This window comes from Protomyctophum parallelum, assembly GCF_964188405.1.
Source record: "Protomyctophum parallelum genome assembly, chromosome: 17".
Classification (NCBI taxonomy): Eukaryota; Metazoa; Chordata; class Actinopteri; order Myctophiformes; family Myctophidae; genus Protomyctophum; species Protomyctophum parallelum.
Genome location: NC_139719.1, coordinates 16355597 through 16369824, shown reverse-complemented (window position 1 = coordinate 16369824; position 14228 = coordinate 16355597). Strand labels below are relative to the sequence as shown.

Below are 14228 nucleotides of genomic sequence, written 5' to 3'. Positions count from 1 at the left end.
TGTGTCAGGGGCCTCACCCAGTGTGTAAGGACCTTTTCACCCCTTCCTGCTCCCCAGAGACACCTGAGCTAGCCATCTGCTGGTCCAATGTTTAACCCATTTTGGGCGGGAACCCCTTTTGGTGTTTTAAGTATTATGTTATACTTTAGCTGTTGAAAAATCGTGAAAATGTGGCCCAAATGTTTGAATATATTCTTTCAGAGCGAAAGTTTTTAACTCAAATATTTGATTCCAGCTGTGACACAAGACTCATCTTTCCTTGTACTGGTCGGTATAACAAAGTATGAATGCATGAATATGAATCGAACGGGCTAGCCTGTGTGGTCAGCTAATCCCTATGCTGTGTACATAAAAATCACACTTGTGTGAAGTGAGGGACGCTCTCATCATTATACGTCATCAAACATCATCTCATGAATAACTGAATTTATGTGATTGGTTAGCCGATTTGCTCGTCTACATATGACGTTAATTTTTCCTTCGTTGTCAACGGCATTTAATGTTTGTGTTGCCACAAATGTACCTCATATTTGAGGGACATATGATCTAATGTCTCCTTTCATTGTCAATGGCAAATAGTGATACGTGTGGGGACAAAAGCTGTATATAGGAGGGGCTAACGCACCTCAAAAATAATATAAATAAATGAAAGCACAATAACACCACAAAACTAATTTCCGTCGCTCCGCCTGTTCAAACGAGAGCGGGTCGACAACGCCGTGCCTTCCTCCTCCACCGCAGCCGCCAAATATTTGATTAAAACTTCAGAAACACTCGAGCAGCCCAGAGGAGACTATATGGGCTCGTAGCAATGACATCAAACAGTGCATTTCCATATACAATATATCCACTATGCCGCTGCTGTAACGGGTGGAATTCGTCCATGTCCGAAACGGTTATACTTCTGAGGGAATGGAATGGAACTGCCAGTGGTGCAAAGAACATTATCAATCAATTTTCTAGGTATTTTTACTACTCCACTATGTCTCTATGTCTCACTATGTCTCTATGTCCCACTATGTCTCGGTGGCAAATCTAGTATTTACAAATACATAGATATACACAAATCTAGTATGTCACGATGCAACGCATTGTAAGCTTGTAGAGCTGCTATTTAGACATTTCCAAAGATTTTTTAACATTTTATGTATTAGAAAATTACTTTTGATACTTTAAACCAGGGGTGCCCAAAAGGTTGATCGCGATCTACCAGTAGATCACAAATGCTGTGCAGGTAGATCACATAACATGCCGCTAAAGAATATTTAATTTAAATATAAAAATAAATTTTGGCATCAGCCACTTTGTTTGTTGACTTGATTGATTGACTGACATAAAAAAGGCCCTGTCAGCTCAAAGCCATATTGCAATACATTGTTTTCAAGAGTGTTGCTGTGCACAAATGTCGGTAGATTACAAATGAAATACGAAAAAAATAAACCCTATTCCATTTCTCCCCTTTCCAAGTGCATTTGTCTTAAATGTAATGCCAGCGCCGCTATTCCAAAGCCATTTTCAGCAATGGTATTATATATAGATCTTGTTCAGCTGGTCATTTTGAAAATAGCTCTCAGTTCAAAAAAGTGTGGGCACCCCTGCAGTTTAAACTTTAGTATAAGTACGTTTTGATAGCAATACTTTTGCACTTTTCCTCAAACACAAATGGGTGTCTGGCACAAAACGTTTGCAGATGGAGGTCCGCGGCCAAATCTATAATAATTTTGGGGACCTTGGCACGGAAAAGTTTGAGAACTACTGGCATAGTATGTAGATCATCATAGAATCAATGTCGCACACAGGGCGCCATTGGAAAAGACACCCTGGCCTCAATGGATTTCCCTGACATAAAGGTTCCGATCAATAGTGTGGTGGACAGAGGAGACACCGCAGGGGGTCTCTCATATCTCTGCTGCATGTCGGACAGAAAGCCAATATGTCAACTTTTTGCTCTAGAAATGTCTTCAAAATCCTAAAAATCACTGAAGAACCTTGTCGCTATATCAGTGGTGCTCAAACTCTTTCCTGCCAAGGACCCCCAACATTATTATGTAATTGGCCGCCGACCTGAAATGTTTGCTAAAATACATATACATACATACATACATACATACATACGTATACATACATACATACATACATACATACATACATACAGGAATGAAGTGACACACTATGGGATGTGTATATCGGTTATTTGCCACACGTACGACAATGACAAGGTACTGCATAAATTGGGCTTAAGGCAGACGGTCACGAAATTATTATATATTTTTTTTATTATTAAACCTTTTCTCAGCTCCTTTCAAGAGAGCTGTGGCTGGTTGTTAGGTGATAATGGCGTGCGTGTGTGCGCGCGTGCATGTGTGTGTGTGTGTGTGTCGCCTGTGTGACACACTGATTGGAGTGTGGATCATTTGAAAGATGGGGATCTAGAGGTGGAAGGTCATGTTCTTTCATCCTTCCGGGGCAGAGGGGGCAGCAGCGGTCAGAGCTGGCCTGATTACTGCCTGTCTGTCTGTCTACATTACAACATGACTTCCTGCCTCCTGGAGGGACAGAGGCAGGGACAGATGGACGGATAGGAGGAGGGAGAGATCTGAGAGAGAGATGAAGGGAGAGGGGAAAGAGAGAGATGGTGGAGGTGTTCTGAGAGATAGAATATAGGAGAGATAGAGGGGGAATAAAGATAGAGGGTGGAGAGAGAGGGGGAGAGAGACAGAGAGAGAGGGGGAGAGAAAGAGAGAGAGAGACAGAGAGAGAGGGGGAGATAAAGGGAGAGGGGGAGAGAAAGAGAGAGAGAGACATAGATCGAGAGGGGGAGAGAAAGGGAGAGGGGGGAGAAAGAGAGAGAGGGGGAGAGAAATAGAGAGAGACAGAGAGAGAGATGGGGATATAAGGGGAGGGGAGGGGAGGGGAGGGGAGGGGAGGGGAGGGGAGGGGAGGGGAGGGGAGGGGAGGGGAGGGGAGGGGAGGGGAGGGGAGGGGAGGGGAGGGGAGGGGAGGGGAGGGAGAGAGATAGAGGGGAGGGGGGCTGGGGAAGGGAGATCTGAGAGAGAAAGACGTGGGAAAGAGATAAGGTGGACCTAATATGGTCCGGCTCCTGCTCAAGGAGAACAAGAGTATCTCTCTTGTGGAAGGGATGTCTGTCTACTGCTGCACACAATGGCTATTGACGGAGAAATTAATGACCCTTCTGGAGAGAATAATAAAAAGTGGAACGGAACAGTAAATGGAACGGGATGGAATGGAGAGCTCAGTCACACTGCAGCTCAGCAGCCTACAGGAACACATCAGTGGACACTGCAGGACTCGCCGCTGTCAATGACAACATGCAGGGAGGGCACGCACGCATGCACACACACACGAGTCGACACACACACACACACACACACACACGGAGGGTGCAACACGAATCATTGCCCAACGGAAACAGCTGCTTTCTGAATCATGGAAAGCCAAGGAGTACAAGTGAGTTTTCTAATGTGATTTGAACATAAACAAGGTTAAAGACACTCTTGAACAGGTCGTTCCACAGTTTGGGCGCTATACAGTGGAACATGTGTCATGATGAGTGCCTCGCATCCCGGTGCGGAAGGACCTTAAAAGGCCTTTTCATAAAGGTGATAAGGTGACCACCAAAAACTACAACATGACGTCACGTCGTGGTGATAAGCGCCTCACCTGCACCGGTCAGCCCAACACATCTCTCTGTTTTTACTGGTCACCTTATCACCTAAAAGTGAAGTATTTAAAGTAAGGCCTTTAATTACTCTCACTCTCACTCACTGTTTTGGCTGTTTTGAGTGGCCACAACACAAGCCCCAAGCTGTCGAGCAGGACAGACACCGTACCACTTGATTTTGAAGAGATAAAACAGGGATTTGTGTTCAGTATTTCTCAATTGAAGGACAGCTATTCGGCATCATCGGCTTCGACTGAACGACCCAGTGTTTTGTTACAGTACTCCAGTGGCGGAAAGCCGTAATTATGATCGACCTCATTAGCGCTTCGCCCGGTTTGGAAGAAAAAAAACTATCGAATGTAGAAGGGTGAGCGTGTGGCATGGCTGCTCATTAGTATGGATCTGATGCCAGTGATGGGAGAAGCAATCTGAGCAACACCACAATGTAAGAAAGTACTCAAGTACAAGTATAACGCCTACATTGAGAAATCAGACTTGAGTAAAACTACAAATTGTGTATTGTCATTGAAATATACTCATCGAGACATACTGAAGTAAAGTACCTCAAAAGTAAATGTGCGTGGTTACTTTGCACTGCCGGTCGTTACTATGGACAATGGACATGATGCAGTAATTACACAGCAGGCCTGCTGGTCAATGATACTGCCTCCATGCACTGCTGAGCAGCTCCACCATTGACCGGCGAGTTCATTGAAGCCTCTCAAAGCCGTCACGACACTTCCACGCGTCTCTCAAAGCCATCACGACACTTCCACGCGTCTCTCAAAGCCATCACAACACTTCCACGCGTCTCTCAAAGCCGTCACAACACTTCCACGTGTCTCTCAACGCCATCACGACACTTCCACGCGTCTCTCAAAGCCGTCACAACACTTCCACGTGTCTCTCAAAGCCGTCACGACACTTCCACGTGTCTCTCAAAGCCGTCACGACACTTCCACGTGTCTCTCAAAGCCGTCACGACACTTCCAAGCGTCTCTCAAAGCCGTCACGACACTTCCAAGCGTCTCTCAAAGCCGTCACGACACTTCCAAGCGTCTCTCAAAGCCATCACGACACGTCCATGTGCGCTGATGTTTCCCACGCACCGCCACGATGCAATCATTCATAAACAAATTGTTTATTATACAACAGGCCGTTTCGAGGAAGCAATCTGATTGGTTGAAGTAGCCATACAGCCGTGCTTAAACGAGAATGATGAAACAAGACATAAAAATCAGCTGTGCTGATCTCCAAGAGCGGAGCAGACAGGGTTGATATGCTAGCGATTTCATTGGAAAAATAAATTAGTCTAGTGGCTACTGTATATCTATATCTATAACTAACCTATCGGCTCATTCCTTTAGCAACGCAGGCCATTAATGACGGTAAATCACACCCTCTCGTGTAATATTGCTTAATGCATACACTTGTCCACCCGGCCCTCATTGAACTCAATGCATTCTGTCAGGGTTCGCTTGCCTCGGTGCGTCCTTATACCAACATAAAACCAGTAACAACTGACCCTCAATTAGCCCTTCACTAAATCCCACCCCAAAAAGCGATTGTCCAATGCCAATCCAAATAGTTTAGCAACGGTTTCTGTATCCAGGTCAAGCTTTCTTCACTGCTAACGTGCCTATTGGACAAGGCTGGGTTGGGGAGGGACTTAGTGAAGGGCTAATTTGGTGATAAAGTAACTGTAGGATATATGTATGCATAAACATGCAAAACGTCCTCTATATTTTAGAACCAGTGCTATTGTATCAATGTCGACCATTATGAAATACTGGTAGACAAAGGAGATAATGGCACGAGAAGGCTACGTCTCATGCAAAAATAAATAAAAAATAAACTGTGCCAAAGATTTGGCAGCCCCCCTGTATCAATCAATCAATCTTTATTTATATAGCACATTTCAGACAACGAGTGCAGTTCAAAGTGCTTCACAGAAAGAGCAAAAATATAACAAGTAAGAGCAAAAACACAGTAACAAGAGAGCATCAACTACATAGTAATAGTAATAACAAAAGCAAAAAGGAGCGACTAAAACAGGAAATGAACATGCAATGATCTACTGTAGGTAAAAGCAATGCTAAAAAGGTGTGTCTTAAGATTTCGTTTAAAAAAATGTCCACAGATTCAGAGAACCGTATAGATCCCTTGGCAGGCTGTTCCACAGCACAGGGGCATAGTAGCTAAAGGCGGCTTCTCCATATATATTTTTTGTGTTAGGGGTCTCTGGAATCTGAGGACCCCCCTAGGGTTCCCGGACCCCGTTGGCTCGTGGCTTCAAGCAGGAGGACGCACAGCGTGAGGCATCTAGCTAGACGTGTGCCACTCAGTGTGGGGTGAGCTACTAGTCTGTGTTCGCTTGCTCATCAATATGCATTGAATAGATTTGCCAAAGGCAGTTTTTGTCTTCTACATGCTGATGATTTTTTACAAAAAAATAAACAGATAACACCAATTCTTCCCACAGTTTCCTCCAGGTTTTGAAAACCTAATTTAGTATGTGTGGATCACCCCCTACAATTTAACCCATTCTGGGCGGGAACCCCTATTTGTATCTTACCCCCTCAGGCCGGGCACTCATATTTGGGTTCTGTACAGTATGTACAGTATTCAAAAATGTAAAAAAAAATATTCTGCTATATCAATATTTGAAGTTTTTTCAGGAGTTAGGTCAGGATTTAGAGGCGTTTTTAGAATCGGCCTTAGGCCTGAATGGGTTAAAACGAAACACATTTAGATTTTTCTTTCTTCATTATGGTAACGTACGTACATGTCAGCTTCAGTCTTGTAAACCAGTCCTATTTTAAACTTTGTCGTGCAGTGAAAATAACCGATCTACAAGCTCACAATGTGCTGTGAGCTTATACTGTAGAAATGCCATTTCTCTTTATCACCTATAATGGCATATAAATGCATGATCAGGTACATCAGGTTGAAAGTGGTTAATGTACTTGGGGGAGGGGGGGGGTGAGCACGATTAGAGGCAAATTAATCACTTGGCTCACTGGAAGAGAACACAATAATGTGGGCTGCTCCCCTGATCTGTGTTAAAGGGGCAAATTACTGTAGCATCCAAAATCAGTTTGCGCTCAAAGTTTGAGGAGAGCGCTCGCTCGTGGCCCGGCTCGATAGTTCCAGTCTGCTGACAGTATAGGAAAACACAAGGTATCCACAACAGTGCCAGACATCCTCAGATAGGAGATTGGAGACTGGTGGGCAGCTTAGCTCGCCATCCCTCGGCAGCCAAACTATTTGTGTGCAGACATGGCTGTCGTTTCGTATCATCGCTAGCCGATGCGCTGCTTTCCAGGGGGCTGTCTGCTACAGCTGTGCAGGAATTAGAACCAAGCCTAGTTGTGTAGTGTATAGCTGTGTCTCTACTGTAACTAAACCTTAAGAATACACTGGATTTTGGCAAGAATGCCAATTTCTATCATTTAAAAAGCATCACTCATGTTATTATTTTCTATACAAAGTTCACATTTTGTGCATAATCTTTTGCAAATGTAACCCAGCGTATGAACTACAAACTACCATTACTTGGATAGGAACCAGGAGAAACATTTTAATTCTAGTGCATGCTGGTTAGAAAATGATTGCAATGTAAATAAAGAATGATCAAAGTGTGTCTGTGCAAGCTGTCACTGTTAGGAGAGAAGATGTTACAAAACTCTTGCATTGAAACACTTGTCTGTTTAATATTACTTCTTTAGAAATGTTAAGGCTTGGATCAATCAAGGTAGACATGACATTTTAAGACTAGACATCACTTGTGAAGAAAAAAAAAACTTGCAGATCTGTAAGCCGGAGGCAGAGTGGCCTCTTGCGAACTGGTGCGTGTGTGTGTGTGTGTGTGTGTGTGTGTGTGCGTGCGTGCGCACGTGCGTGTGCGTACGTAAAAAAGGCTTCATAGAAATGAAGAAACGTAACAATTTGACCTCGGTTTCTCATTTCCCCGGAGTGTTGTGCACCATGCAGATCAATTCTGTGATTTAATCCCGATTAAAAGCAACCAATCGTTTCCGGATCGGCGTATACCGATGGCTTCCGGATCGGGGGGGAGGGCGTCGTTCATAATTGATTCCTTCATTAGGATTAATAAAAAGCCATTTCATGATGAGAAGACTGACCGCAGCTATGCGAGATCTCCTCAGATTGCTGGGAGGGGATGGTTGCTTAATTGACACACTAATCAATGCGTAAGTCCTTTAATGAGGAGAAAAGGCACAGCCCCGCCAGCATCTTGGATTAATTGAGTTACTAATCGCGGTGTCACGCGTTAGTTCCACTTTTTATTACCCGGCTTCGTTATGCTCTCTGTTACAGCTGTGTGACTCATGAAAGAATGATTTCTGATAATGGTGACTGTGTTACGGGAAGAGGAAGGCCTCATGCTGGGGTGAAACCATTAATTGATCATCGTTAAAAGTTGATTGATTGAATTACATTTTAGTAAGTAAAGTCACATACCGTAAATCCTCTTTTAGGAACCCGCGCTATTATTTGTCTCAACCGATCCCGATACCGGGCTTTTATTGAAAGGAGGCAACTATAACTATAAGAAGGAGGAATTTATTTCAAATTTTCAAACTGATCATAATGAACAAATCACATTTTGGGTCAGTTAGAACACAGTAAAATGTATTGGGCTCATGTAGCCTATTGAAACCAAGTCCTCATGAAATATTGAACAGTGCAGTTGCAGGTGCTCAATGGTCATTTTAACTGTTTTTCCATTATTGGCATATTGCCTATGGTAAATACCATAATAACATCAACACATCAATTTAACTTGAATAACCAATGTCATTGTCATTTGAAGCTATATGATTCCCTGCTTTCATATGACATGAAAAAAATAAAAATACAATGACAGTCCCTCAGTCAAATCTGGTCACATTCACAAATATACCGGTATATAACTTCAACTGAGATAGACTACCACAGTACTGTGGTAAAGGCCTACAGTTAGGCTACTGACAAGTTCAGATGCAAATAATAACATAAAAATAAAATGTATGATAGGCTATTTCATATACCGGTAATATCAAATCAGAACAGTGCAACACTGCAGTGCTTCAACGGGAGGGAGAGAGAGAGAGAGAGAGAGAGAGAGAGAGAGAGAGAGAGAGAGAGAGACTTGTTGCTAACAGGGTCCCGTTAGCAACAAGCTAACAGCATACCGGTGGTACGTTCGTTCCATAAAATGAGAGATCCACAACGCGCATGGAGCTGCGCCAGTGCGCCAGGCTGCAAAACCCCCCATGCGCTCATCGATCTGCCGTTTATAGAACCAACGTTCGTTGCATGAAGGGCAGATCTGTGGGGGCTCTCTCCCGAAGTTAACTTTGTTGTTGTATTGTGTGCGAGCCGAGCACCGCGGCCACAGCATCTGGACAGTGGACGCTGACGTGACAGGCACAGCCAGCCAGAGCAGCGAAAGTACCAGATACGGCACTTGGGAAAAAACAACACAAAAAACCCCGGCTCATAAAAGGAGGCCGGAATGTATTACTTACGGTAATTCAACGCCATTCCCGGTGATTAATAGGGGCCCGGTAATTAATAGAAAGGAGGAGTTTATTGGAGGATTTATATGTCTAATACTTTGTTATTTACAACCTACAGTACCTACATTTGTTTGTTTAAATTTTATCCCACCATTTTTTCGGGGACCAGGGTGACTGACAGAACGGTGAGATCCAATCAGGGCATGCGCAAATCCCTGCCGCGACCCGCCCCTCTAGACCAGAAACCTAACACGTTAGCTCAGGCTGCTGTTGTATTGAAAAACAAAAATGATTTTCAGATTTTCAGTGTTTTTTGGAATATTTTTCAGCAAATTCTAATGTTGTTCTAATGTTAACGTCCACACAAGTGTGTGTGTGTGTGTGTGTGTGTGTGTGTGTGTGTGTGTGTGTGTGTGTGTGTGTGTGTGTGTGTGTGTGTGTGTGTGTGTGTGTGTGTGACTGTGTGTGTGTGATTCTCACCGTGCTGAGTGAACAGGTCACTGTGGACGATGTCGATCAGACACTCCAGCTTCTGTTTGACCAGGCGGCCCAGTGGGACCTTCAGGATGAACTCTGTGAACAGCTTGCTGTGGAGACACAAGCAACACCAACAAGGTCAGAACCACAAGAACAAGGTCAGAACCACACGCTGCATGCATGGACCTACTGCGTGATGGACTGGGCCTGTCTGGTGTGTTACCGACTGGGCACTTTTAAAGTTTTTACAGCTTGGTTAAAGCTGTCGATAATAAACAAGTTCTCAAATATTTTGTTGGGCTCAGGTCAGCCCTGTAAATAACTTGTTTTTCATCCTACAGTACGACACCCCTGAATAAAATTTTTACTTTATAACCTATGTCAGTGTCACTAGGAAAACTGAGACTGAAAATAACTTGCCATACTTGGCATTTAACCACTTCAACCCCAGCATTCCTATTTTTTTTGGGGGGGGGGGGGGGGGTAACATTCACCAAAGAAATAGATCACAAGTCACAACGCCTCACAATGTTGACACATTGGAAGCTTGTAGATCAGATATTTATGACGAAGAGACTTGGTGTACTGTAGGCTGAAAAATAACGCACACAGTACAGTTTAATTTAGGTCCGTTTTACTAAGTATAGAGCAGTGCTTCCCAAAGTGGGGTCCAGGGACCCCCAGGGGTCCTTGAGGGAGTTCTAGGGGGTCCCCAGCTAAATGATAGTTTGAAACCAAATGGACCCTTATGGGTCTGGAACTCTGAGTGTTCAAATGGAACCAAATTGACCCCAATGGGTACACCCACATTTGTACACTCTCAGAGTTGAATTAACATTGATTGAACAGAGATAGAAATGCCAATAAATGGGGGTCCGTATACTAATGCATGTCAAACTGGGGGTCCTTGAAATTAAACGGATTGAGACTCACTGCTTAGAGCCGTAACAATCTCTCCATGGCATATCATTTCAAATGGGGGTTCGCGGGCTAATTAGCATCAATTTGGGGGTCCTTGACATGACAAAGTTTGTGGACCAGTGGTATAGAGGGTCTAACTGGTTAACACTCGCATGACTGTAGTAAGGCCAGGTACCACAAGCTGACTTAAGGTCAAAAATACCTTTTTTCCCCCTGCAATGTTATAAGCTACTGTCTCCAGAGGCTTTGACACCTCCTGATTTCCAGGTCACTCAATTACATTTAGAATAGAGTAGTGGCAGCACCATGTGTCTCCATTAATGATAAAAGCTTTTGTTCCCAAAATAACTTTTGGCATTGAATGTTAATTATTATGTCCAGGAGTGAGAAACACATGTTTTTTCATGTCCGGTCGCCTTTAACCTCGAACACGAAGACAAACTCCAAAATTGAATCTACGGTTCATTCCTCCTTTGTGGTCAATAATTGGTCCAGGTGCAACCATTTCTGGAGGAACAAATGGAAGGATGGGAAAGTTAGCTGGGCCAAATTCTCGTCAATGCAACAATGTTCAGAGAGGTTGGACTTGCCAAAATAAGTCCTTCAAAAAACTGTGACAAAAAGTCAATTAAAAAAGTTTGGCAACAACATCTGGCAACAATGTTGACAAGGCTAAAAGACTGAAACAAAATCCGAGTGGGCTGCAAAGACATGAACACTGGTTGTAAGCGTGTTCCATCTTGAATGAATAATCATGAATCGGTGCATACTGTAGTTAACAGTAGTAGAACAAAACAAAGCATGCAAAAAGAGTTTATTTAATCATTCATTCATTTATGTTCATCTACATGACCAGTCCAAAATAGGGAACGCCAGGTTCAAAGTTGTTATTGGATCAGGACATAAACAGGACACAAACCTTTTCATGTCAAGAACCCCCAGATTGACACTAATTAGCCCGCGGACCCCCATTTGAGAATATAAGAGAAGATTTTTACAGCTCTAGCAGGGATTCTCCACCAGATTCATTTTCCTTTTCAAGAGACCCCAATTTATATTGTAAAATCAATGTTAATTTAACTCTGAGAGTGTATTTCTTTCTTCATTTGCACAGTATGAAGCCTATGCCCATGTTATGCCAGTGTAGCAGATTCTGTATGAAATATATAGATTATGTCACACACTGTGCCCGAGTGTGCCATGCCAAGTACAATGTTCAAAATAATATTAATAACATTTTCCACCATTGCGTGTGACGAGCTGATGGTTCTAGCCGCTTGAGGCCTCCTCTGGGACCGAGGCACACTGTGGAACAGTTTGTCCCGGATGACTTGGCAGGGACATGTCTTTAGCCCTCGGAGCACAAAGGCAGTGGCAGCAGCCAGCGGTCTTCTTGCATTTGACTGTAGACCCTAGACCACTGATCCTGACTGACAACAAATTAGCCACTAGCTATAGCAAACAGAGACATCTCACAATCAGCCAGACAGTCACGCCTTCGCATACACACTGCTCACAGTCAGTCAGCCTGTTTCTGACACCGACGGTGGCGGGGTGTTTTTTGCACGCGTTTGCGCACACATTCGCAACAGCCTAGAGCGAAGAGTGAAATGAACATTTTCACTGAAAAAGGACATGATCCTTGGGAATGGGAAGTGTGAGGTTTCATCTAGGTAGGCCAGGCCAGGCCAGCCCCCCTCAGGCCTGCTAGATTAAGAAGCACCACAGGGGCGTGCTGGGCAGATCCCTGCTGCTCAGACAGAGACTGGCTCTCTATCAGAGGAGCACGCAGCCCAGCCACCGCGCTGACCTTGAGCTTGGAGGAGGACCGCTGGCCTCCACAGCCTCCACAATCTTTTCATCTTGACAAAAAAGTTAAATAGAAAAAACATCCAAAAGAAGCAAAGCACTAAGGAAGGAACAGTATGAGAGGGAAACTTTAGGGTCCGGTGGGGGATATTTCTCTGTTCTACAGCCGATCTGAATAGTGATGCTGTTTGGGGAAATATGACTCAGACTTTGTTTCATGAAGAACTGTTTTCCCACGGTGCCAGCCAACCAGCCAGGCTGTGGACATACAATGCAATGCCATATTCAGGACACTTTGTCCCACGCATGCACCATTTCTCCACAAGCTCATGGATGAACAGCGCATGCGTGGAACAAACTCTCCAACAGGTATGGCTCAGAGCTTCTGGCAGAAGGCGGAATTCCCCTTTAGGCTAGTGGATATGATGTTTAGCTTCAATGTACCTATAGCCACGTGAGAGACCCGGGGTTCGAAACCAGGGCATTACACATGGACAAACTACAGACATTCATGGATGAATGGTGCATGCACGGGTATATAACTATCCACAGGCAAACTACAAATGTCCATGGACAAACTACACATGTCCATGTGCAATCTACAAAATGTCCAAGGACAATTGGTGCATGTGTGAGATGAACACACATACAAATTATAACATGAAACTGTGTGGGTAGATTGAAATTAGCTACCTTACCAATGTTATTGAACCAAAGCCTATTGTTAGCGCTGGAACCTGTCAGGGCTGGAAATAAAGTTAAAAGTGCTTATTTACCTGATTTGGAAGAAGTGGAGCATTTGCTGCCCTTTGCTTCCCCCGCTAGATATCAAAGTGGGTTTTGCGTGGGGAATTGCAGGTGTTTACTAAACCAAAGCCTTGTTGAATAACGTATAAGTAGCGTTTTTGCACATGCATAATTAATTTTTGTTTTTTCTGTAAGTTTGTACCGCCCCAGCTTTTTTTTAAAGGCAAAGCATTGCATTATCAGTGCCATAACACTGCATGGCCACACGTATGTGTCATGGGATTCAATGTATTCATGCCTATTTTGTAAAATAATTGGCCTAAGGTTAATTGCCATACTCTCAGAGTTAAATTAAGTATTTCACTTTGTGCTTGCTGATATGATTGTCATTGTTCTGGGGATAAAAGTATGCAGATGGGACTTTTTACTTGGTTTTTATTGTTTTGCCCTGCCACAGATGTTAACGCGATTTAGATAGCACGTTACCCGATTCTGTCTGCACTCTATTTATTTGAATACTTTTCATAATTTACTAACTAATTAATCTTGCAAGCTGCAAACTTTATTGTCAAAATTCTAATTGTAAAAGCTGAAATGTCTTCAAAAGATCCTTCAACATATTATTTTCTCCAACTGGGGTCCGTGGTACCAGGGTGGTACCAGGGGGTCCCCAGCAAAATGTGTTAATATAGCGTCACAATCATTTTAACCACTTTTAACAATATTTTTTTGCTTCATGGGGTCCCACCATGGCACACAATATTTTTGAGATTGGGGTCCACGGCCAAATACATTCAATCATTTTGAGGGTCCATGACATGAAAAAGTTTGAGAAGCGCTGCTTTAAAACCTCAAACTAAAACGAACGTGACTGTTCATTTTGACTGAACATGTCTCTGCCTGAGAGAAGCACTAGAATATATCTGCACTGCCATCGAGAGGGTGGTGCACCCATCTTTCCCCTCCCCCCTCTCCTCTCCATTCCGCACGCCTGCCTTTGGGCAGAATAACTATTGCATCATTAGGAGATGAGTGGTTTCCTCTTCATACACACCAATTAGACTCTG

The 14228-nt window shown here is 43.7% G+C and overlaps 1 protein-coding gene across 1 annotated transcript in view; it reads right to left on the bottom strand.

The window, feature by feature from the left end:
• The window catches only part of dock1 (dedicator of cytokinesis 1), a 459680-nt gene that overhangs the window by 284851 nt on the left and 160601 nt on the right, over nucleotides 1–14228 (bottom strand). Inside the window, exon 25 of the mRNA XM_083788125.1 lies at nucleotides 9688–9794. Within this exon, the coding sequence (XP_083644251.1) occupies nucleotides 9688–9794 (107 nt within the window). The remainder of the gene's footprint in view (nucleotides 1–9687; nucleotides 9795–14228) is intronic.